Here is a 25,568-nt window from a genome sequence, read left to right on the forward strand (position 1 = left end):
TAAGTGCACAGGAAGTATAGCCAAACCTCGGTTCTCAAATGTCACCCATCTCGAGCAATTCAGTTCTTGACCAAGTTGTTCACAGTAAAAATGTCTCAGTTGAATAAAACTTTGGTTGTCAACTGACAACCCTTTCATACTGATAACCTCTGTGCGATCAGGTGATAAAGGAGATTTGGCTTTTGAACAAATCTCTTCTTGAACACTTTTTCAGAATGAATTAAGTTTGAGAACTGAGACTCCACTGTATTGACCATGGGAGGCTGGTGCTTAGTGCACAAGGGATCACTTTCCATTCAACCCCAGCAAAAAGAAGTATGTCTTGTAGTATTTAGAGGTGGTTGTATCACTTCTTGTGATAACGTTTCCTTTGGAAAATGCCAGCACGAGTTTACTGTTCCTGTTTGTGTTGCTTTGGAGATCTGTGAGTTTCCAGTGAGAAGTGTTTAGAGATGTTCACAAAGTGCCTACCCTGTATAAACTCAGGCTGCCGTATTTTGTTTCTAGGTTGGATTTGATCCTCCCCCTCACATGCGAGTACCTACCATCCCTCCCAACCTGGCAGGAATCCCTGGGGGAAAACCGTAAGTACCTCCAACTCCTCAGTTTTATTTTCAAGGCGGTTACTTAGTCATGGTGATTAGCAGACTAGAATTCCAAAGGGAGCACAGGCCTGGGTGTTTCCAAGGAGATTTCTAGTGTCTTTTCCTGAGGAGTGTTAACACGTTCTATAAATAGGCACCTTGTAGGTGTCATGCCTCTGTCTTCTCCCTGTGGGTGAGCTCATGCATTTAGTTATTTCTGGAGAGAAACTGTTGGAGGGATGCAGGAACCAGAGGTGGTTGGCCCTCCTCCCTTGACTGACCCTTCTTCAGAAAGCTCCGCTGCTTTGCCCTGTGGCTAGAGGGTAGCTGCAGGGGATTTTCAACAGGACTGTGTTGTGGGCGTAAACTGTCACGAACTCTTGAAATCTCAGGAATTTGAAATGTGTTGTCTCTTTACCCAGCGCAGTGCTTACCTTTTCCTTATTTGGGTGGAAATGAGAGTTGTGTAAAGGGTAAGTTGATTGCCAAATAAAGGTTTGCTGAGTGCCTTATTCTGAGAGGTCCAGAATTACAAAATGCAGAGTGGCTGTGTGGGGAGGCAGGAAAGAGAGGTTAAAGGGCAGGGAACATTTAGGGTTTGAAAAACCCTGTGGGTTATTCCTCCAGAGTCACTTGAAATCACTTGCTTTCCATAATGTTAATAACTAGAAATGTGATTTCAAAGAATTCCTAAAGTTCTCAATTTTTGTACAAAGCAAGTTGAAATATGTCTTACTTCACAGCAAGTACTCTGCCTTTCTCTGGGATAGGAGATGGCAGAGAACCTGTTCCAATTCTGTTGATTTTTCCAAAGAGAGGTTATGTCGTAGGCCTTCAGTTTGTTTTTGTTATACCCTTTACCTTTGTGTGTTTGCAAAGGACACAGAAAGTCGAAAGCAGACATTATTATTGCATTATTCTGAATGGTTCATTCAACTACCTGGCCATCCTTGTGTGATTTTGATTGAAGCCTTGTTTCAACTGAACCAGGAGCATTAGGAAAAAATAGAAGAATTCTTTATTCTCATCATCTGCTTTTAGGAAAGTGGAGTCCTGTCATTCCACTTTTCATGCATTGTAATATCTGTTTCATAGTGATTTGATTGATGATATGAGGCTTTTCTCTACGCTAGGAACTAGTAGAGGTGTTAAGAATTTAGGTGGCATCGAGGCCCAGGGAAGAGCGGAATTGGGGAGTGGGTCAGTGTTGCAAATGCTTACTTAGCTGGTAGATTGCTTCCAGTTAAAAACCCATGAACTACTATGCTATGTGTTCTCTTGGGTATGTTGCCCTCTGTCCAGCCTGGGATGTCCCAGGGCACTTACGGATTTTTTAAATATGTGTTTATTGACAGGGTAGCTGTTGTGTATCCTGCTGACTGGCGAGTGGGTAAATGACAAGTAATGTTGTGATAAAAGGCAGTAATTAATAGTCATTACTGAATCGTTAGGGAAATAAGGAGCAGATAAAGCCAGTTCAACCAACCATTAAGGAAAGCCTGTTTCAAGAATCGTTGGTATGAAGGTGTGCGCCACTGCCAAGACCCACCTTGAATATGATATGTGAAGGGGAAGGTGGGCAGAGCTACACTACAGCGCTGGCTTCCAAGGCTGGAGCCCAGTTCCTTGTAACTGTATTTGTGCATGTGCACACGTGCGTGCGTGCATGCGTGTGTGTGCGTGCGCGCACACACATGCAGTATTGTATATGTCAATTGCCTGATTAGACACGAAGTTTAAACCTTCAGTGCATGACAGTACTGGTGTCATGCTTATTAGAGCCAAAATATTCATGTCCTTGGCTTGTGAGCACCTTGGGTTTTATTCACAGCAGTGTAAACAGGATATGAGGTGCCCTGGACAAGGACAGTGGGCATAGTGACTAAGTTGTGAGATTCTCACATATGAGGGTGCTTTTCTTCTCTTGGTCAAATGGACATGGATTGGAGTGGTCATTGCTGTCTAAAACAGTTAAAATATATTTTTTATATTTTGCATTTTATATGAGCAAGATGGAGTTAATATCGGAAGGCAAAGTGAACTGCCCCATTGTCACCAGGATCAGAGCTATAGAGTCTTGCTCTCTACATCAATCCATTAATTAGTAACTGTTCTTACCGGTTAGTGAAGTGCTACTGCCTGAGACGGTGCTTCTCTCACCTGTTGTGCTGACAGACCAGCTTTTTCGTAGTATGGCAGGTTGATACTCTTGCTGCATACAACCCAGATGAATGGGGGGAAGATACAAAGTATCCCAAGTTTTTAGTTCTAGAGTTATGAACTGATTGTTATATAAATGTTTCTTAATGAGTTCAAAGTAGCCAATGTCTGCAGACCACACTGTGAACAGCACTGGTCTAAGACACCTAAGAGGAAGTGTGGCAAACCAGTATGTTCGGAGTTGGGTGAACAAGGTGGTAAAGGCTTTGCAAGTGTCATTCTTTGAGAAATACCAGTTGAAATATTTGGATGGCTATTCACCGATCTGAGCAAGAACTGTATGGCTTTGTGCTAGATGCTGAACATGCTTCGGACAAGGGAATGTTGCCCTCCCTGCCTGGGAGGTGGAGGGGGTGGCTACTGTTATGGTGTGGACATTAAAGGAATAGTGAATTCTTTAGTTGTGTTTGTGATTAGTGATAAGTGCTGCGAAGACAGAGCAGTGGGTTATAGGCAAACATGTATAGAATGACCAAAATTTGGAAGAGGGGAGGGCTTCCTCAGAGTGAGGCTGACACACTGAAAGTTGAACCATGTGCGGGAAGGAGTAAACCCAAGGGGCAAAGGGGACAGAGTAAGATAAGCTCCTAGCACAGGGAGCTTGAGGGATCATGTGCAGATGGATCCCTGCCTCTTAAAAGTGATACAGCCAGAAGAGTTCGTTGGTGCTGGAGGGACCTTGAAATGCCTCTAGCCATAGTAAATGCTCATCTGTGGCTCAAGTCGCCTCACCAAGGGGCTGGGTGCCTCTGACCAAGCGTAACTAGTGACAGGGGACTCGCTGCTGCCTGGAGCAGTCCATTTTCTCCAGCTGTGTGAAAACTCTTCCAGGCCTTAAGCTGAGATCTGTCTCCCTGGAACTTTACCCATCAATCCTGGTTCTTTCCTACCCCCTGAGACCACACAGTGCGCCGCTCATCCATCACCCTCATGACAGCCCTTCAGATATGTGTGGAGACCACCATCTGCCATGAGGCGCCTCTTCCGGCTGAATATGTCCATGCTTCAGCCCTATCTCTTAGGATGTGATTTCGGGCTCCTGCACCACCTGCTCACTAAAATCTAGATAGTTGCCTCCCTCCCGGCTTCTTCCCCAGATTTCATCGGGACTTGCTGCACAGGCATAGGGTGCCCTCTGGGAGCTCATAGCCTAGGGATGGAGAGACAGCATTAATCAAATAATCACAAAAAATAAATACCTAATTGTAATTGAGATAAGAGCTATGACAGAGAGGAACTCTTCTATGAAAGCCAATGACAGACTGATCCCATCTGAAGGAAGGGTCAAGGAAGAATTCCCAGGCGTGTTTTCTGAGCTGCATTAACCCCACAGGGGCAGGACAGAAACCTCCAGGTTTCTGCATATGGAGGAACCAACATAAGCAAAAGGCCCTGTGCCCTACATGCTTGTCAGAGAGGAATAGAGCAAGGTGACTCATGGTGCCACTGTTCTGTACCTGTTTTTGGTGTTAGTCATCTAAGGTCTCTGTAGGGTTTTTCAATTAACACGGTCATTTTCCCTCTCCCACACCAGCCTTTCTTAACTTCTTTGTTAAAGGCATATCCTCCAGTGTCTTCCAAACTTTAGCCTTTGATTCTTCCTTATTTAACTCCCATTTTACCCAAAGCCCTCACAGGCCAAGGTCATTTTTTGTTAAAATCCTCTTATTTTATACCTCCTTTTGTCAATAGGGTCCTAGATGAGTTTTCCCCTTTCTAAAGTATTTATCTGATCGGATCTGTTTCTTGCTCAGAGGTCTTCAGAAGTTGCTATAAGCTCCTGATGTGGCTGGCATTCAAGGCCCCTCTGGCAATACCACTCCAGCCTCGTGTCTGTGTTTGCGTCTTGTGCTCTGGCCAGATGGGATATCCACTTATTCCCTAAAGGCTCCTCCTTCTACTCCAAGCAGCTTCCCTTCTCACCAGTCTTTTCCTCTTCCTGTAGAAATATTTTCTGTTCAAAGACCACTTCAGTTGCTGCCTTCGTCACAAAGCCTTTGCTTATGACTTTCCATACATGATCTCTCCAGGAGAATATTTTGTGACACTTTTTCATACTCTGGCCTTGAGTAAATTTGTGTCTACATGTCATTTCTCTCTGCTTCTTCCCCAGTAGAATTGAAACTTCGGACGTCCTCCTGTCCCCTTGAGCATAGCTACCCATAAACAAATGTTTGCTGCATTGACTAGGTGGGAGCTGAGCCCAGGACCATGGGAGACTCTGAGATTCATCCTTCCCAAAGGAGATTCGCAGTTTGCACTTCAGAGTTCAGTGGTACTGATTTAAAGTGGTAACCCCGACTGTTTCTAAACCCTCGAGATTAGATTTATTTCATATTGTTTGGTCGGCTCAACTTGAACTCAGTTTTAGTTGCAGGAAATGTATTCCGCTGTGCTCCACGTAGATCACTGGTGAAAGAAATGTGGAAGTATAGTCAGATTGACGCCTCTTAGTTGTGCTTTATACATACCCTCCACCCCTCAAAAGGATTTTCTAGCCCTGGAGCTATGCTTTCCTCCTGTGCTCTACCTGCCTCCTGTGGTAGCACCTAGAGGTCAGTAATAACTCAGACTAATAATAGTTTGGCTTAAGATTCCAGCTTAGTTCCAGGTTCCTTCACCCTGTGTTTTAACGCCAGACATGTAATTGAGAAATCTTCCACCCACTTGTTTAGTGTTTAAATAAATCTTTAAAGTACCTTTCAGAGTCGGAGCTAAAAGGGAAAGAAAATGTTAACTACATCTGGGCTAAAATCACCTCTTAGGAAAACATGTTTTGCAGCAGTGAAGAGAGGCCTCCCCCGGCTTCGAGCCAAGGAGACGCTTCCGTGGCCAGCACTCCCCCCCCCCCCGCCCCTCCGGCTCTGCTCTTTTTTCCCTGAAATTGCTTGTGATTCTTCTGTTGACCATGTCTAGATTCCACAGCTGGTTTATTTAGTGGATTTGAAAATTAACTCGGCCCCCCTGCCTTTTTTTAATCTGTCATGACATTTGGGTGTTTTTGGTCTATTAAATACTAAAAGTAATATGCCTCTTTTGTGCCTTATTCTCATCATTAGTTAACTTCTGTTTTTCTACCCTTTGATGATCCTGGAATGTGTAGCTAATTTCTAGAGATTATATTGACATCTGAGGCCCATTCTTTTGATGCTAGGTATCTTTACCTGCTGGAAAACTGTCCCTCCCTTTACTTCTCTCCCTCTTCCCTTCTTCATAAATGACTTTCAGCTTATCAGATACAAGTGTCGTTTGTACACCTCTTGTGTAGCTAATGCTGTTTGCCTATAGTGGTTGGAATCTTGGCTAGAATTTTGAATTGAGCTTTGAAATGCCTGTATTTTAAACTTCTCTGCATCTTACTTGCTGTCCAGGAATCTCTTGGTTTTCATCTTTGTCCTGCATTGGAGTCTTGTTGCTGCCTCAGCACATCGACAAATTTGGAAATATTTAATTGATGGAGGAAGAAGGGACTAGGTCTCAGAATCATAAATGCTGATTTGGGCCAGAGAACCTCCCAGTTTGTTGACTAGGCCATCTCTTTTTATTTGTCTGGTAATTTGGTTTTCCCATGTCTCTTTTTCTGCATTTGCCTTAAAAAAAAAAAAATGAGAATAGTAGTATAGTCAACGACATAAGGAAACAAAAAGTTTCCTACCTTAATGCTTTGAAGTCTTCCACTTATAATTTAATTGTTACTAAAGCCCTCTATCCTGTTGGGACGCCAAACTAGAAAAATCCTGTGAAAGAAGTAAAGGATTTTATAGATGTTACGGGTTAGGTATACAGACTCCTAAGAAGCAGTAAAGGTAAAGCTTATTATATTGGCAGAGAGGGAGATTTTACCATAGTAGATGAATTTAACTCCTAAGGACCTATTTTCTTTTGCCGAAATCTTAAAATAATATGGCTCTTATTTTCTTAAGACCCCTTCTCACACCCTCTCACCCCCAGCCACCACCTTTGCTGTTCCAGTTCTTGAGGCTACAGGTGTCCTTCAGAATCATAACTTATATCATTCTCCTCTACCTTAGAATGAGTCAGACGCCCCAGTCCTCAAAACCTTTTGTGCCCAGGGCTCTCTACAGAAGGGCACTGAGATGTTGACATGCCTGATGTCTCTTTTCGTGCAGGGTAGGTATCTCCATCCTGCGGGGCCCACATTATCCCTCTGGAGGCAAAAATGTCAAAGATAGTGCTGATATGGAAGCTAAGGTAAAGGTTAGAACTCCACTTTTGTAACTGGCCTGCCCTGGACTAGAATCTTGGTTCTCCCACTTATTAGCAGGGTGGGCAGTTGCTCTCTCCTGTACTGCTTCCCCTAAATGAGAAGGCGTAGTGAGCTACCTCCTGGGGCATGGGAACCAAAGTTCGCATCTACATGGTACTTCACATCTGTTTTGGAAGTTCTTTCCCACGTAGCCTCATCTACTCCACACCTCAGCAGTCAGGATTATGGGATAAGTTTTGTCATGGCACGTTGTAAAAGTAGGGAATGATGTCCAAGTACGTTATATATGATCCCCATATCTTACTAGTGACTAAACTGAGTCTCTAACCTGTGTCTCCTCACTTGTAGTTTACTGCATTCTTTTCAGCAACCAGCTGCAGGACTGAACTTGCTGTACATGACCTGTGGCTGCTCCTGCCTCACCTTGCTTTGGAAGGCTCCCGCATCCACTGGGTTCTGCTGGCTTGAATTCTACTCCTTTACTGTAGTTGCTTTCAGTGCATTTTGGTTCAAATCAGCTCTCAAGGGACTGCTTTTCACCCCGTTGGGAAAGTCGATAGCATCTCTTAGCGATATTGGGTGCAACTATGGGAAATTTCTTGGGAAAAGTTGGCTGACATAACCCAGGGGGTCAGCAGACTCTGCACGTTCTGGTCAGAGCTGACTTTCCTTGCCAGAGCAACCTTGCGCACCTCAATTTATGAGTGATTGGGGAGAGTAAACAAGCTGGGGTGTTTGGGTTCATTTACTGACTGCCAGCTATATGCTAGCTGGTGAAGGCATCCACCTGTCCCTGAAGATTCTGGAATGAGATAGACAGAAAAGTATGTGCGTGCAGTAAATAGTCCACAGTGTGAGCACCATGCCATAGTCGAGATTAATAGGAAAAGAACCATCCTACCTGGGGAGGTTGTAGCAGGCGAGAAAGGGAGGAAGTGAGTGCACTTCCGAGGGAGGCGGTGCTATTCTAGGCAGGAGGGAACCATTTGTGCACAATGTGGAGATGTGACAGCCCGTGATATTTGAGGGGACTGGCTTTTCCACATGGCTGGGAGTTTAGGACCGAACAGTCGTATGAAATGAGGCTCAGTTGTGAAGGGCTTGGTCTCTGAAGAGCTTGAAGAGTGGGTTGGGGTATTTGACATGATCAGATTTTTGATGCCTGTTAACACAGCGAGAAATCACACGTCAAGCATGCCAAGTCTGCAGGCAGCGGAGTCTTGGCCTCAGCCATTATCTCTGGGATCCGTGGTCCTTCATTACTGTTGACTAGATTCTGCTGCTGCTGTTCCTATCTATTTACAGCAAACCAATAACTCTGTAAACACCTGTTTTCCTTTGGCCACAGAACACAGCATAGTTTTATTAACAGGAGCCAGCCTGCCAGGAAAAAACAACCTGCTTCCCCGAACACAGTGTTGTTTTCAGTTTGCCGCCACTGACGTGAGGAACCCCTGTGGGGTGGGAACTCTGAGTTCTTCCTCCTGTGCTGTGTACCCAGTAAATGAAGAATCTCCTGCTCTGAGCATGTGTGATTCCATTCAGTGTTTCAGTCTGTGCTGTCCAGTGGGCTTTATTCTTTTCAGTTCTGCAACCAGATTTCACATTGAGATCCTGATCTGCAAATGTTTGGTTCAAAAAACTGGGTGGGGCTGGGGCTCTGTTCTCTTTCTTGGATACAGGTGGGTGGCCCTAGCAGAGTCGCCCTAATGAGGGCTCCATGGACTATTCTTTCTGCCCTGGAGTTTGCCACATCCTATCCAACCATTCCCCTCTTCTCTTTTCTAAGTGCCACCCTCCTGTGTCTTTGAACTTCCTGACTTTTCATGCCTGTTCATTGCCCTGTGCTTCCTGACCCTCACCCTTGTCCACTGGTCCAGATAAGAATCCTTGTTTCAACCTGCCTCTTTCCTCTTTTAAAGCCATTAGTGTTTAGTATCGACACTCATTGCCTAACGGCCCCTGCAGGTGTCAAGCACTGTGTTAGTGTTCTGCAGTTTTGCAGCTGTTACCACTTTTAATCCTTTATAACAACCTCTCCCACTCTTATATTTTCATATTATTTGTACCTTGTAGATCAGCCAGACAGACACATGGCAGGCCTCAGGTTGTTAGGCTGACTAGGAAGATCCAGTTAGCAAGACCAGCAAGACCAGCAAGCCAGGGTTTCATGTCTCAGGTTCGTTTACACCAAAGTCTGGGATCTCGACTTCGCTGTGGACCTGATTTAACATAGTCTTCCGCCAGGAGCCCTCCCCTCAACTTTTTTCTTGAATAAACAAGAGAATATAAGATTTTAATTATTGATAAAGACATAGAGGAAAGTGCATCAACCTTATGTGTATAGCTCAGTGACTTTTCACCAAAAGCGCCCTAGAAGCCTGCCACATGTCCCTCCCAGTTGTCCAAGGTGATCACCACTCACTCAGATTTTGGATTTTGCCTAAGATTGAACTTCTGTACATGCAGTCACCGTATGCATTCTTTTGTGACTAGCCTCATTCTGAATTCAGGTTTGAGGGCTACTTATAAATATTCTCTGTTTGTAAATTCCCCTCCCTGGTTGATTTTACCTTTTAGTAGTGAAGGTAAGCTTTCTTCTGGATCTCCTTAACATTGTCATGGTGTGCCATCAGCGTGGCCTTTTCTCAAGGATGGTCCTGTTCGTCCTGAAGGCAAATAACTAATTCTAAAACGTCTAGTTTGTTCCCCTGGTTTTGCTTCCAGTTGACTTCCCTCTTTTGAGACCTGTCCACCCCTTGCGTCATTCGGGTTTGTTCATTTGATTAGGCTCCCAGCACAGCAGGCAGTGCCAGCTCCCTGGGAGGCCAGGAGGCCCCCTAGGACTAATGTATTAACATCCATATGGGTCTCCCCTGGGGCGGACGAGTGTTCACAGCTTCCGGCAGCAGTTCAGTGCACTGCGAATCAATTTTAAATTGCTTCAGAATGATGATCACAGACCTCCTGTGCAGTTTAAAGAGGACACCTGGGAAAGACATGGTATCTTCCAGAGACGACAGTACAGCTTTCTGTCTGTACCATGTGCATCTATTTTGATCTGGAACATTTAACTCTAAAATAAGCAGGATTCCCGTGGGAGCAAGAAGAAATTTCCTTCCCCCGAAAATCCAGAATTGCTAAAAGGGCTCCTGATGGAATCTTCACCTATGTGGAAGCTGATTGATGGCAAACAGACATTAACCTTCACACTTGCCATTATTCTCACAGCACAGATAACGTGGAGAGGCAGGTTCTCTCTCAATGTCAACCACTATTCTCCCAAAAAACATTCAATTTCAGGGTTTTGGTTTTTTTGTTTTTGTTTTTTAAATCACAGCTTACATGCAATATTATTTTATATTAGTTTCAGGTCAGGCAGTCATATACTTCACAAAGTGTTCCCCCCAATGTTTCCAGTACCCACCTGACACCATACGTAGTTATTACAATATTATCAAGTCGATTGTTCATTTCTTCAGCTTTGCTTGGTTGTTTGTTATATTCAGACCCAGGTCACAGGGTGCCTAATGTCTGGGTTATATAACTTGATACTGGACCTCAAATAATTCTCAGGACATGAATCGACTTAAACCCCATTCTTCTGCTCTCATCTTCAAAGGCAATAAATGCCATTTGATTTCAAATATAGTAAATGGCATTAACTATATAATGTCCATGTATTGAAATGTCGTGTGGACTCAACACGTTAATACCTATGATCTATAGATCTGTAAAGGGACTGCAAGCTGCCAGTGACAAGTTCCTGAGAGTGCCCAGATTTATCACAGAGGGTTATGGGAAAGTGGAAATTCTCTATACTTCATTTATTGTTTATGTATGTGCACATATAGAGAAGATTTAATGTTGAACTTCTGGATCACTTAGGGATACTTCTGACAAGAAGAAAATGAAAGTGGTCTTCAGTGCCACACACATAATTGCATCAGTTTGGATATAGGGCGAAAATAAAGTGTATTTCTCCCGTCATGCCACCAAGGCCTCTGCATCTTCTCTTTCTGTTCTGCCTCCCTCCGCAATGATTTCCATCTTCAGAGTCACCTTTTGGTTCCAGAGGCTGCTGTAGCACCAGTCATTTTGTTCATATTTCGGGAAGGCGGAAGAGGAGAGGGCAGGCACAGTCCCTTCCCCCCTTGTAAACTCTTTTTTTGTTTCTTTACTTAATAAACTTATTTCTTAGAGCAGTGTTAGGCTCACAGCAAAATTGAGTGGAAAGTACAGATAAATCTCCCACAGGGTCACTTTGTTTTGGGTTAAGAACTTTCTCTAAGTACCACCCAGCATCTTCTGGCTAGATCTCTTTAGTCAGAACCCTTACCTGGCTGAAAGGAAGCTGAGAGCTTTACTGGAGTTTGTGGTCAAGGTACACAGGGAGATTGTTGAGGAGGAAACTTGAAATTTCTGTCACAAAGCCATTTGACCTAAAAGAATCTCTCTTATTTTTTCTTGATTATGCAAAACAGAGCTTAAATTCAAGACTTAAACTGGTACCTTTAGAAAGCTGTTTTTGTTCATTAGTGTTGTGATACACTGCTACTGTTTGTAATTATTATGAGTTCTTAAGCTGTAGTCATAAACACCAATAATAATCAATTTTCCCTGACTAGTGTGGCACAGTTGGTTGGACGTTGTCCAGCAAACCAAAAGGTCGCCGGTTCAATTCCTGGTCAGGGCATGTGCCTGGGTTGCAGGCTTGGTCTCTGGTTGGGACGCTGGGGGTGCAGGAAGCTCCTGATCGATGTTCATCTCTTGAATCGATGTTTCTCTCTCTCTCTGTGTTCCTTCCTTCCCCTCTTTCTAAAAATAAATAAAATCTTTTTAAAAAAGTAATTATTTTAAGTTATTCAAAGAATGAAACAGTTATATAAGGTACTTGGATGGAGTGATTTTATGTTAATTTGGAGGCACATTTAGTATTTTTATAATGGGATTTGAAGGAGGGCTTTGCAGAATGGATAAACACAATTAAAAATTTTTAAATGCAGTTCAAAATATGTGTCTTTTGGTACACCTTAGATTTCTATTACTCTTTTAAATTTGTTCCATCAGTAAATACTTCAACTTACATTGATTTTAAAAGGAAACCATAACAAGCGAGTCTTTCCTTTCGTCTTTCTCATAGAAGCGTGCTGAGGTTGTGATTAATTGCTTTATGAGAAATGTCTTTTCTGTTTCGTCTCATGTCATTCTCTCTTCTCTCCAATCATTCCCTGTCCAAAAGTGCATACTCCTTCCACGTGACGGCAGATGGGCAGATGCAGCCGGTCCCTTTCCCCCCCGACGCCCTCATTGGCCCCGGCATCCCCCGGCACGCTCGCCAGATCAACACCCTGAACCATGGGGAGGTGGTGTGCGCCGTGACCATCAGCAACCCCACGAGACACGTGTACACGGGTGGGAAGGGCTGCGTCAAGGTCTGGGACATCAGCCACCCCGGCAATAAGAGCCCTGTCTCTCAGCTCGACTGTCTGGTGAGTGAACAGGAACTGGTGCACAAGGGTAATTTCTCCCTGGAGACTCAATAAGGAAATAGCTGTCCGGGCCTGGGTTTTATTCCCATTATGAGGAAATGGAAGCCCATTCTGTTTCCTGTGTTGGCTATTTAGCTCCCCCACCCCTCTCCCTTAAATATGAAGTTTCATTTGTTGCTCTTTCAGCGGTTAAATCCCATGATGGATTTCTTTAAAAAAAAAATTTTTTTTTAGAGTCTTTTACAGAAGCTGTCCTTGTTTGAATGTGTATTCAAAAGGAGGTTTCCCATTTAATGGACGAAAGCTCAGCTAGCCCTGGACTCTGAGCCTTGCAATCCACTCAACTTTTAATTTCCCTGCAGCCTTCGGATAAATATTGAATAGTAAACATTTGATATCAGGGCATTAAAACCATTCTGAACAGGGTCTGTGTTTTCAGAGAGGCCTAGAGGAGCTGGCTGGGTTTTATTACCTGAACTTCAGGAAAGGGTTAATAGATCACACTGCAAGAAATCAGGGCAGCCATCAGCAAAACAGCTGGTGGGAATGCTTTCCCAAGGTACCCAATCCACCTCCCAGAGTGCGAGAATACCACTGTGCATTTTTGAGGATCATAGAACACACTGGGACATGTTTCAACCTCTAAATTCAACCCCAGGATTTACAGAGCACATACCAGTGGCCTGAGGCAGACGAAAGGCCACCCTACCGCGGGTACGGTGTCTGCCTGCACGCTGGATTTGCAGATGGTGCTGTTCACTCACTGCCTACCTGGACGCTGAAGAGCGTGCTTCCAGAAAGAAGAATGGCAGTATTTTTGAGACTTTTGGGGGCATAGTTATTGGTTTGTTTTTTCAATGAAATAACTTAAAATTATTTCCATTAATGAAACTTAAGCATACTTAACACACAGCTTAGAAATCTGTGGTAGTAGAAGTCTTTTGTAGCATTCATACCCTTTCTAAAAAACTTATGTGTTTAAAGTTTCTCTGATCATTGAGTGATGGGCTGTGGTTAAAGCGCAGTAGAAAATTTGAGCTGTATCTATTTGGGCTGAAGGATAGCAGTTACTGCTCTCAGTGAGGGGCAGGGGTTACTTTAGGTCCCCCCTCCCTTTTTAAGATGTGTTGATTTTGATGGAGAGATGCTGTCTTTTATCAATTCATTTGGCCTTTGGATTAAGAGACATAAATAATGACAGAAGCCATATTACAGAGAAAGCAGCTCTGTGAAATTCTTAGACAAGGATCCATCTGGCTAATGAAGACACAGTGCCAGCCTTAGGTACAGTTAAGAGTAATAAAAACCAAAAGAACATAGGCAGGGGTTCTACAGTTCCATATAGTAAGTAGTGGAGAATGATGCGACCAAAGATTTATAAACTAGTTTTGAAAACTGGTTTCTTCAAAGAGATGTATGTGTATCCCTAATGTACATCTAGCAATACTTCCATTTCTGTCTATTCAGTGGAGACCTGGACAGGAAGTACAGTTATATCTGAGCATGCAATCCTATGAGTTTGTCTTGTTTACTATTTTGAAAGAGACAGCTGCAATCAGATCCTGATTTTTATTACAAAACTCTTGCTTGTTAGTGTCTGTGAAATACCACTTTTCAAGTCCAAAACCAAGATAGCTGTTACAGAACATGGCATTGTTACTGCTTGGTGTAATACATTACAGCAATTGAATTATGTTCATTTCACAGAATAGAGATAACTATATCCGTTCCTGCAAATTGCTCCCTGATGGCTGCACTTTGATAGTGGGAGGGGAAGCCAGCACTCTGTCCATCTGGGACCTGGCCGCTCCGACCCCGCGCATCAAGGCAGAGCTGACGTCCTCCGCCCCCGCCTGCTACGCCCTGGCCATCAGCCCCGACTCCAAGGTCTGCTTCTCCTGCTGCAGCGACGGCAACATTGCCGTGTGGGACCTGCACAACCAGACGCTGGTGAGGTGAGTACAGGTGGTTTTCTGCGGTGGGGGTGCGGAGGGCCTCCTGTCACCCCTTCTTTTCCAGCTGCCCCGCTCACTCAGCCCACACATTAAGACCCTACTGTGTGCCAGGCTTGGAGCTGGGTATTGGGAGTACAAAGACAGAATTGTGTAGCTTCCCTCGAGGTGCTCACCATGTTGATTCAGTGCTCTGGTGTCCCCCAGACTTTATATTTAACTCTCTTGTGTTCCACTTATCATCCTTCAGGCACATATAGATGCCAGATTTGCTTAAAAAATATTCTTGGCATTTGCCAAGTGGCAGCACATTATGGATCACATGGTGGTATGAAGGGTCCCCAGTGCCAGCTGTTTTTGGCTTGGGCTAGAACGTTGTTTGTACAAACAGGAGCCAACTAATAATGGATAACAAAATCAACAAAAAGAACTTTAGAAGAAGATTCCATGAATTTCACACACAGTGGTTTTCAAGTGTCTCTGTTTCTCAGTAACTAAGAGGTTGTTCCCAGGAGCGAGCCCAGCTTCCTGGGACCTGCCCCGCTAAAGGTAGGGAGAGCTGCATTCTGCCACCTTCATGTCTCTCCTTGGCTCCAGCAGTTTGCTCCCTCTACGCAAGTCTGTGTTGTTACAGAAGAGTCTCTGAAGATGTAAGCACTAAGGACACATCGAAGGCAGAACCAGAATGTCTTTCACCCTTTGGTGTCACAGTTCATCTTCACTTGAAACACTCTGTTTATAGTGTGACTTTAGTCTCACAGATTGTTTAGCAGGCCTCCTCCTAACGCTTTTAGGCCTGTGTGCCAGAGGAAGGGACAGACAGATTGTGGATGTCATCACAGCAGCTCAGGGTCCCTGCAGTAAGTGTCTCCACGCCAAGCTCTGTTCCTGTGTGTACGTGACGGTGTGGCGGTTATTTTTCTCTTGCCACTTACTGGGCAGCTCAGATTGAGCAAAATGGACCCCTTAATGAAGATGGAGCTGACAACTGCTTCAGACTTTTAACCCAGCAAGTGTTCATTGTTTATTCGTTCATTCTTTCTTTTTATTAACTTAGGAAATAGCACCTTCAAAATACCAGTTCTCATGGTTTTTTAAACTATTAGTGCATTTAATCCTCATAATGTCTACAATATTGTTACTCTGATTTTATAGATGAGGTTAAGTTTAGCTGCCCAGGGTCGCACAGCCAGGCCTGATGGAACTGTGGTTAAGGTCCAGGCCTTCTGCTCTTGTGTCTTTGTCCTGAACCCCTGCTCTGTGCCAGCTCTCTGCAAGTGAATACCTGTTGGATACGATGCGGGGTGTTTTATAAGCTTCTTTCTCAGTTTGGACTGGCCGTGTGTGGATAGCAGCTGCTCTGCAACAGGGTGGTAGAGCGTCTACACGTTGTCTTTGTATCTGCTGGGACCCAGCACATTCCAGACAGTCCCAGGGGCTGCCTTGTAGGAGCCTGAAAGAAGTGCAGAGATGTGTGGACAGAGGGATGGAGGAACACCCACCAATCGCTGTAAGTCAGCAAAGACATTTACAGTCAAGAAGTGAAAACATTTCATGTTCTAGAAGTAAAACAAAGTCAGAGGGTAAAGTGGAGAGGTTGTTCATGGGTTTCAAGAGCATTTGGAGGAAAGAAAAGCGGCACTTTCAGCAGCTGAAGCAGGGCCTGCGCTAGGCCTCTGGGGCCCGTGGGGGAGTCTGGGAGGCACACAGGTGGTTGAGGTGCACGGGCGTGGTGACAGAGTTTGCAAGAATTGGGGTGTGGGGGGTGGGGGAAGACTAAGACAGAAGTTCAGGATAGCTTCCAGAGGAGAGACTTTTGAAGTGAGGACAACCGTGGTGCTTTTTTCTTCTCTTACACACTCACTAAATTCCAAGCTCAGCTTGAAATATGGAGATCTGTGGGAATACTAAGGTAACAGGGAGGACAGTCATTGAAACTTTCCTCGTGGTGTTGAAATTCCCAAGTAGTTCTCTAACGGGCCTTGCCTGTTATCAGTGATGGGGTCTCAGAACATCTCTCACCTGTCATCTCTCACCTGTTCTAGTCACTCTCCTGCTAGCTCCCTCTTGGCAGGCCGAACCAGGTCCAGAGCCCCCAGACCACCAGCCCTGCATGTCTTACACTGATCCCTCTCCTCAGCAGATCCTCCTGTTGCCTGGCAGAAAGTCTGTGCTCAGAAGATCGCTTTTGGTTGATTGTTCTCCATGGCAGTTTGTGACTGAAGCTTGAGGTTTCCCTTTAAGAGAACAAACTTCTGTTCGGCTTCGAGGCAGGGTCTTGCTGAGGTGCCATGGGTTGGCCTCAGCAGTTAGCTTTGTCTGTACTCAACATCTTTGAGTCAGGAGGTGGGCACAGCTCTCTGTCCTGGGAGTCCAGATTGTCGAATGCAGGGCTCCTTCTAACACAGAAGGCAAGGTTGAGTACCTGTGTGAGCTTGTGCTGCGGGCACGAAGGCCGCCACTGTGTGACTCACTCATGGAAACACGAGTGCTTCTGGATCCCAAGTTTGTAATGTGGTGATACAGGCCCGCAGGATTAAAGGCTGGGCCTTCATTTTTCTTTAAGGAATATAGTGAGGATTTTGTGTGTTTGTCTTTTTTTATTTTCTCGTAACACTTCAACACTTTTCCAGATCTAGGAGAAATTTTACCTTCCAGACGGGTTTGTAAAACCAGCTATAGGAGCGTATTTAACTCCTGTGTAGTGACCTAAGATGGCATTCTATTTCTTTAGCACTTGGATCATGAAAAAAGAAAGAGAAAATGCAGGTGCGCTGTCTTCCTCCTCAGGGGAAGGTTAGTTTGATCTTGCACATCAGCAGACACTGACACACACACCCCGAGTCCAAAACTAACAACACAACAGTGTTTACCTTGAGCTCTGGCAGGAAATCATTATTCAATCTGGTTTGTTTTATCAGGCAATTCCAGGGCCACACAGATGGGGCCAGCTGTATTGACATTTCTAATGATGGCACCAAGCTCTGGACGGGCGGCTTGGACAACACAGTCAGATCCTGGGACCTGCGTGAAGGGCGGCAGCTGCAGCAGCACGACTTCACGTCGCAGGTGCCTGGCTTCTTCCTACCCGGAGTCAATGAGGTGGTGTGTGGTGTGTGCGTGCGTGCGTGCGTGCGTGCGTGCGTAGCATCCTCTCCATGCAATTTCACTGATGCACTGTTTGAAGACCCACTGTGTCCAGGGTGTGCTGCTACCTGTCGTGGCTAAGGGGGCTGGCATGGTCCCTGACTCTGCCTTGAGTAAACCCCAAATCACAGGTGGTTCACAGCAGAGCCTGGATTTAAAACCTGCTTTTACTACTCATGTCATAGCCTAACCCTTGGACAATAGTTCATGACTGAAAATGTTCTAAGTTTGATTAGGTCCACATAGCTAATAGTAGAGTAGGGGTTTTAATCTTGTTACCCCACAATAGTGGTAGCTATACAAACAAACCAGGCTTAAATTTGAGATACTAATTTTTTTTTTAAACCCCAAACAGACAAACAAAAAAAATCCTTCAAACACTTAGAGTGGTGTCTAAACTCCTCTAGGTTAAGCCATGTTAAGCTCATATTCATATGTGAGTTTGTTTAAGGAATCTGTGCCATCAGGAATATGTGGTTTTCCTTTTGCAGTGTTGGGTCTGTTTTGCTTATTCTCCCCATCTAATGTGGGAGTGAGAAGTGATTATTTGACTCATAAACAGAGCTTGAAAAACATGCAGGCATAACACAAGGAGTAGAGAAAAATCACAACAGCTCTGAAAGTTAATTCATTTTTCTTGCATCAGGGAGCATAAAAAAATGCAGCAGCATCTCAGTGGATGCCCGTTTTATTACTCATCCTTTAGAAAATGGACTCATGGCTGACTAAATTTATGGAGTTTTGAAATGATATAAAAATCTCAACTTTGTGAATTAGAAGATTATTTAGATGACGAGCATCTGAGTCTAGATGTATTTTGGGAACAGTTGCCATTTTAAATGCTTTCTGATGTCAGAGTTCTTTTCATCACTACTTGTTTACTTATTTGTTTGTAATAGAAATAATTCCACTCAGGAAAAAATAGGACAAAAATGGAAAACAACTATACGTACTACTAAATTTCATATCCCTATTAAAATTTTGTTGAGTTTCTTATAGTCTTCTTTGTTTTAACCCTTTTCCCAGTGTGAGTAGAATACTATTTTTGGTCTGCCTTTTTTAAAAATGAAACTTCTTACAGAAATTTTCAAGTGTATACAGGAGTACAGAGAACGTTCAGACATATATGAAAGCACAGGGGGTCGTACAGTGAACCTCGCATGCCTGTCACCCAGCTTTTAACAGTAACATGTGGCCAGTCTAGTCTCATCTATCATTCCTGCCCCCAAACACCAGACTATTTGATAGTACATTCCAGACATTCTGCCATTTCAGCCGTAAGTATTTCAGTTAGTTTCTGTAAAAGACAGGGATCCCTTTAAAACAAAACACATGAATATCATTATATTAAGAAAAATTTCTCAATTTCATCACATATATGTGTTCTAGTATTTCTAGTTGTCTGATAAAGATTTTTAACCCTGGGCTCATCTGGCTTGGGTGGCTTGTCCTGTAGACTTGACCACAGTCTGGAGTTTGCTGATTCCATCCTCCTGTTCTTGCTATTTTCTTACCCCTTTCTTGTTGCCTTTTGCCTTCCTAAATTTACTAGGCAAAATCATTAGCAAGTCTGTTCTGCTTCTTGCAGATATTCTCCCTTGGGTACTGCCCAACCGGGGAGTGGCTGGCTGTGGGCATGGAGAGCAGCAACGTGGAAGTTCTCCACGTGAACAAGCCCGACAAGTACCAGCTGCATCTGCACGAGAGCTGCGTGCTGTCCCTCAAATTTGCTTATTGTGGTGAGTTCGGCTGAAAGGAATCCCGAGGACACTGATGGCCTAAATGGAAAAGACTTCTAAAAAAATATAGTAGAGATTGTATCTGGAAAAAATTGTTCTCTGAGCAGCTGGATGCAATAATTCTCTTGTCTTAATATGTCCCTCAGAGCACAGTGATGTCTGTTTCGGTCTGTTTTCCTAATTTGAGAAAAGTCAGCATGTGGAGAAATTGCCTCATACAAAGTTTTGACACATTTGTTTTTATTACGGGGAGTCCGGGGTGGGGGGTGGGACACGATTAGTTTAAGAGGGGTGGTGGAGATTTATTGAAGATTGGGCGGGAGCGAAGGAAGTCCTTGGGGACCGACCGGGGATAAGGAGCCCACAGTCAGAGTATGGAATGTGTCGCTGAACCTGACTGTTACACTCTGCAGTGAGGCTAAAGAAGGAAGAAATTTACATGGAGTCAAATGTTTGTTCACGACGTTGATGCTGGGTGGATGAGTAGTTATCAGTTACTGACCACACTCTGTGTGCCATAGTATCATGCCTGGCATGTCACTTAAGTTTGTCATTTAATCTTTCCTGGTCCCATTTTGTCATGGGGAGACTAACAGGGAGAGCAATTTCACTGATGCACTGTTTGAAGACCCACTGTGTCCAGGGTGTGCTGCTACCTGTCGTGGCTAAGGGGGCTGGCATGGTCCCTGACTCTGCTTTGAGTGAACCCCAAATCACAGATGGTTCACAGCAGAGCCTGGATTTAAAACCTGCTTTTACTACTCATGTCATAGCCTAACCCTTGGACAATAGTTCATGACTGAAAATGTTCTAAGTTTGATTAGGTCCACATAGCTAATAGTAGAGTAGGGGTTTTAATCTTGTTAAACTACATTTTCCTTTGCTAATTCTAGGTAAATGGTTTGTGAGTACTGGAAAAGATAACCTCCTCAATGCTTGGCGGACCCCCTACGGAGCTAGCATATTCCAGGTAAGTCAGTGTTCTCTATTGAGAAGGAAGCTTGACCACGGTGTTCTAGTGACACCAGAGTGAAGGTGCGTTGGAGGGAGCAGGGCCCCTGAGTAGCTCTGTTCCATGCTAATCATGCCCCCAATTTCTTCTCTTCCAGTCCAAAGAGTCCTCATCTGTGCTCAGCTGTGACATCTCTGTGGATGATAAGTACATAGTCACTGGCTCAGGGGACAAGAAGGCTACAGTCTATGAAGTCATCTACTGAAAACATTGTGTTTTAATGTTTATAGTTGAATTGGGCCAAAATGTTTTGAATTTGTAGAAATAGAAAAGTTGTAACTTTAAAAACAAGAAAACCTGTTTTTAAACCTTGACACAAAACTACATTGAGTCTGCAAAGAGGAGGTGATGAGTCCATCAGCAGAAGGTCACCTATCTACCTAGACCAAATGGAGCACCGAGGCAAGGTGGACGGAGGGGCCGAGGACTGCAGGCTGGAGGAGCAGAGCCTGCGGGCCCGGGCAGAGCCCGTGCTTTTCTTTCCGTGTCACCTGCCCAGAGTACCTTTCTGTTCCTTGCGGTCCCCCTCACGTTCTGTCCTTGGTAGCGCAGTGGTGTCTCCAATGAACTTGTTTCCTGGTTTTGCATCTTGTGAAATGTTTTTTTTTTTTTGTATTTTTGTTGAAGGTTAAACATTTGTATAAATTGTAAATATATTTGGTTTATTACAGTAAAGGCTTTAGTACCAATAAGTGGTTTTCCTTTTCATTCTTAATTATTTTTATCAACACCTTGGGTTCATTGATGTGGATTTTGTAAGCAAAGCTCAAATACTTGTAGAGAGTTTTAAAATGGACTTCTGATGTTGTAAATATGTTTGGTCATGGGCTGCCACTACACTAGAATCTAATCAACCCTTGTGAGTTACTGGAAGCTCAAGACTAGGAATTGTGGGTAAATTGAAGGTATATTAATAACTGTTATTTGGAAAGCTAAAATAACTTGGTCCAAATTCATTCTTGTTAGGATACACTTGTAGTTAGAGGTCACAGAGTAAAGCTCTGCTTTTTCTTGGTGATTCATTGGGAAAAAGAAAAGGCTTAGCCTTTTCAAATCTATACTCTCCCTTCACAAGCTTCATGTTTTAAGAAATGGAGGTGACTTGGGTTTAGTGTTAAGACTGATGTTCACAGAGCTGCAGAGTTTATTAACTTGTGAAAGAAAGGTAGTCTGTCAGCTGGTTTTGTCTTCATTAGTACTTATTTGATCTATTATATTAATTTACTGTACTTAAGCCAACCACACCCAGCACTTAGCCTCATTCTCCTCGTTAAGGCTTCCCCTGAAGCTCCAGCCATTGCTCTCTGTCATTAGTCTGGTCTGGTCTTTGTGGACAAGCTTTTACAATTTGATTAGATGAAATCTAACCCTGGGCTTTTAATAAGTTGCTGTGCATGTTTCCTCCTGAAGACTACACTGCTCATTCTTTATATACCTATTGTTTACGGTTATATTTTAGAAAAATTTAATGAGTATTAATTTTAAGCCAAGTTTCCTGGCTATTTAAAAATAGCATCTAAGTGTTTTTTAATTTTCTTACTTTCTTATGATCCAGTGAGCTGCTGGCAGTTTGTCTTAAAAAATATTTTTCATTTGTTATCCAGACCTTATTTTTAATACATTTAACAACATTATTTTGTTTGCTTTTTGCCAGAATCATACTTGTTTATGTACAGAGTTTGTTAAATATTTTCTCTTCTCATTAAGTGAATGGCAAGGCCCTAATTACTAAAGCTGATTTCTCTCATCCTTGTATAATGAAGCAGGTTTCTATACTACAGACTCTGATGGCTTATTAACATAATGTTTACCTTTTCTGTTCTGTCTCCTTCCCTGGCTTACTTCCCTATTTTCTTTAATAATAGGGTAGAGGTTAAGTTACCGAAACAGAGACCCAGCTATGGAGTGGCTTAGAGACCAGGAAGGTTTGTGTCTCTCCCACATAAAACCCAGAGACCCAGGCCAGTGGCGCAGCTCTGTGCTTCCACTGAGGCTTCGTTGTCCCCATTCCCATCCAGCCAGCGTTGGGGAAAGAGAGGAAGCCAGGGCATGGAATGTGCTTTCCAGCAGATGACTAGGAATTTGTTCATCCCTCCCCTTCCCAGTCAATTGGCCAGTACTTAGTCCCTTCCCAGATGGGAAATGTGTCCTCTACCTGGGTGGCTGTGTGTTCACAAAGTAGAGGGGCCACTTTTGAAAGGATTCTGAGGTAAAGAAATAATCATGTTTTTTCCTGTGCATTTTCTCCCTGCATGCTTTATAGGTTCCCAGGCTTCTGATAGTCTGTCTCTAATGGGATTTTCTGGGGGTCTAGGGCTAGATCTTCCATATCATTTCAAGGATTATCTTGAGTCTGAGGAAAGCACTTTCATTTGCTTTTGGCTGAGACACTAGTTTGGTCCTGGAAGAGGCCCTCTAGAACTAGTCCCTCTGCTCAGGGGGTTTGGAATCTTGGAGAATTCTTTATGAGAGTCTCCACTCGAAAGGAGAACGATGAGATTATTGTGCCTGCCTTTTGGGGTCCTGAGGCTCAGAAGTGGGTATGTGAAGCAGGATTGTGGATGGAGGGGGCATGAGTGGGAGATTTCTTTTTAAGCTGTGAGTTTAGGAAGTAACCGAATTAGCACTCCTCCAAGGGGTGGGAATCAGGATTACTGAAACCCCGGTAAGCCAAACGTTTGTATGCCTCTTGCCTTGAATATGGATTACAAGTGAGGGTTCAATAAATTCAGATAAAACTAGACATTAATCTCCATCCAGTACCTGCCAAGAGCCATGCTAGGCAGTTTCCCATATAAAAATAAGAGATAATGGTCATTATCCTTAATTAAGCAACCAAGGCTCAGGAAAACTCCCCATGGCCTCACAGGAAGTGGAACAAAATCCAGGTTTACCACAAGTCCTGCATGTGTTACAATGTTTTCCAAGCTATAGCCAAAGTTCCTCTTCGCTTTATCTGAAACATTTGCACCTCTCACGCTTCCCAGTCTGTGCAATATTGTAAGTGTAGATAGGTTTGTGTTCACGAATTTATAACAATTTATGCAAATAATTGTTTTCTCTGTTCTTTGTAGTAGATTTATCCTACACCTATTTAAGGGTCTTCTCATCATTCAGTCTTATACCTTGAATGTAGGTTTTTGCTGTGTACCTCATCCATGGAATTGAAGTTCATTGGTTAAAAATCAAAGTTCTAGTATGATGGGTTTCTGTAATGCCTTTTTTGTAACTAAATTTCTACCTCTTAGAAACGTGACAAAATATTTCATCAATATGATCATTAACATTTATTAAGTTTCTGTTATTTACCAGGCGATAGGGAAGTGTTTGACAAAGTATAATAATCCTCACAATAGCTGAAAGATGGGATATTTAATGGGTTAATTATTTTAAGAATCTGCGACAGGGATGTAGTAACTGGCTCCAAAGCTGTGGAGTGTTAATACAGGGATTTTAAAAAGTGCACTTTTGCTAATGGCGCACTGATGTTGTGACTTTCCCAGAAGTTTTCCATCGAAGCAGACCTAGGGATCCAATTCTTAATTTCAGTATACTGTCTAATTCCATCAAGAGGCTGCTGACTCTGTCGTCAGCTTGAGCTTGTGCGATGACATTTCAAACCCTCCCCTCTGCTCTAGGTTCATGGATTGTTTGCTTCTCAAGGATGTTTCTCTTCACTCTTCACTCAGCAAAGAAATCGACAGATCACCACAGCTTCAGGCTTTCCGGAGCAAGATGAAGCTTGTATTTAAGGGTCATTTTCTGCCTAAGGGAACTTACTCCTCAGACTCCTAGCACTTGAACAGTTCAGTGATTTTAATTGGGTTCGTGTTTCTAGTGACTTTTTTTCAAACCTTTCATCTGCATCCGAATCACCAGGAAGACTAGTTAAAAACCAGATTTCTGGGTCCCAGTCTCAGAGTTTGGATTCAGTAGGTCAGGGTGGGAGGCAAAAATTTGCATTTCTCAGCCCAGTGCCCAGGTGACCCTGAGACTCCTGGTCGGGATCAATGGGAACTGCTGATCTGGAGCAGTAATCTTGACAATAGAGCTATCGATGTAACCAGAAGGTATTTGAGTGTATTTGTGTTCTCTTCAGACTGGAACCCTACTGTCGTTAGGTTTAGGGGCTGAGGATTAAAAGTAAAATGACAATAAAACACAAGGCATACTGTTTTGAAGTTGGCTGTTCTCACATTAGTCTGTTTCCAGAACTTAAATTTGGGGGGGTAACGGTTTACAGTATGTAAGTTTCAGGTGTATAGTTTTATTATATGTCATCTGTATATTGCGTAGACTAATCACTGATTGTCTAGTCTGGCACCTTGTATTTGACCCCCTTTACCCTCTTCATCCCACCCCACCCCCCTTTCCCTCTAGTAACCACCATTCTGTTGTCTGTGTCTGAGTTAGTTTGTTTTGTCTGTTGCTTTTTGTTTTATATCCCATACATGAGTGAAACCATATGGTTCTTGTCCCGAAAACTAACTTTGGAAGCTGAATATTATATTAGGTCTAAAACAAAACTGAGCTTTTAAAAAATGTTGCTTTTTAACTTCGCTATAATTCGGTGTCCGTTATGCGACTCTTCTACAGCTTGGGAAACCTACCATGATGACCTAACGTAGTGGAAGCCTTGAGAATAAACAGTGTTTCATTACAGTGATGGTGCAGAATTAAAAGTTAGAAATCATTCTTTGAAAAATTGGAATATGTATGGTGTGTAGAACAATAAGCTGCTGACTTTTATAGGATGTTTTTGTTCAAATTATCATGTAAGATTGAATCAGACAGCATTTATGCAGGATGTGATCTCACTCAGCATGTGCCGAGGTGGCCACTGGCGGGTGACTAAGGTGGAATTATTCCAGTGAGGGGGGACTGGGGAAGAATCTGCGCATGGCAATGGAAGGATGTGGGTGAGGCAGTGCCCTGAGGAAGCCAGCAGTAAGGGCAGGCAGCTCTCAGCAGCCTTGGATGTGAGTTACTAATTTGACATTCGCTGGCTAGGACAACTAATGATGCCATGCCAACAAGTGGCTGGAAGAACTATTGTGTGCCAGGCACTCCGCCAAGAGCTTCCAGATGTTCTCTGTTGATTTTTTTTTTTATTCCATAAAATTATTATTTTACTATATTTTTATTCTGTAAAAGTATCATATACCTCTCATTCTCAGTTTGGAAAATATGGCAA

The 25,568-nt window shown here is 43.5% G+C and overlaps 1 protein-coding gene across 5 annotated transcripts in view; it reads left to right on the forward strand.

Moving 5' to 3' along the window:
* The window catches only part of TLE1 (TLE family member 1, transcriptional corepressor), an 82,600-nt gene extending 61,558 nt beyond the window's left edge, over nucleotides 1-21,042 (forward strand). For all 5 annotated transcript variants that reach the window (XM_054582989.1, XM_054582994.1, XM_054582991.1 and 2 more), the window contains 7 exons: nucleotides 508-584; nucleotides 12,275-12,524; nucleotides 14,232-14,479; nucleotides 17,398-17,545; nucleotides 19,212-19,362; nucleotides 20,256-20,332; nucleotides 20,472-21,042. In XM_054582989.1, coding sequence (XP_054438964.1) covers nucleotides 508-584; nucleotides 12,275-12,524; nucleotides 14,232-14,479; nucleotides 17,398-17,545; nucleotides 19,212-19,362; nucleotides 20,256-20,332; nucleotides 20,472-20,579 — 1,059 coding nt within the window. In that variant the 3' untranslated portion in view covers nucleotides 20,580-21,042. The remainder of the gene's footprint in view (nucleotides 1-507; nucleotides 585-12,274; nucleotides 12,525-14,231; nucleotides 14,480-17,397; nucleotides 17,546-19,211; nucleotides 19,363-20,255; nucleotides 20,333-20,471) is intronic.
* Nucleotides 21,043-25,568: the final 4,526 nt, after the last annotated feature.

The sequence above is a fragment of the Pteronotus mesoamericanus genome, unplaced genomic scaffold, assembly GCF_021234165.1.
Source record: "Pteronotus mesoamericanus isolate MK-2021 breed Mesoamerican mustached bat unplaced genomic scaffold, CSHL_Meso_final contig_73, whole genome shotgun sequence".
NCBI lineage: Eukaryota > Metazoa > Chordata > Mammalia > Chiroptera > Mormoopidae > Pteronotus > Pteronotus mesoamericanus.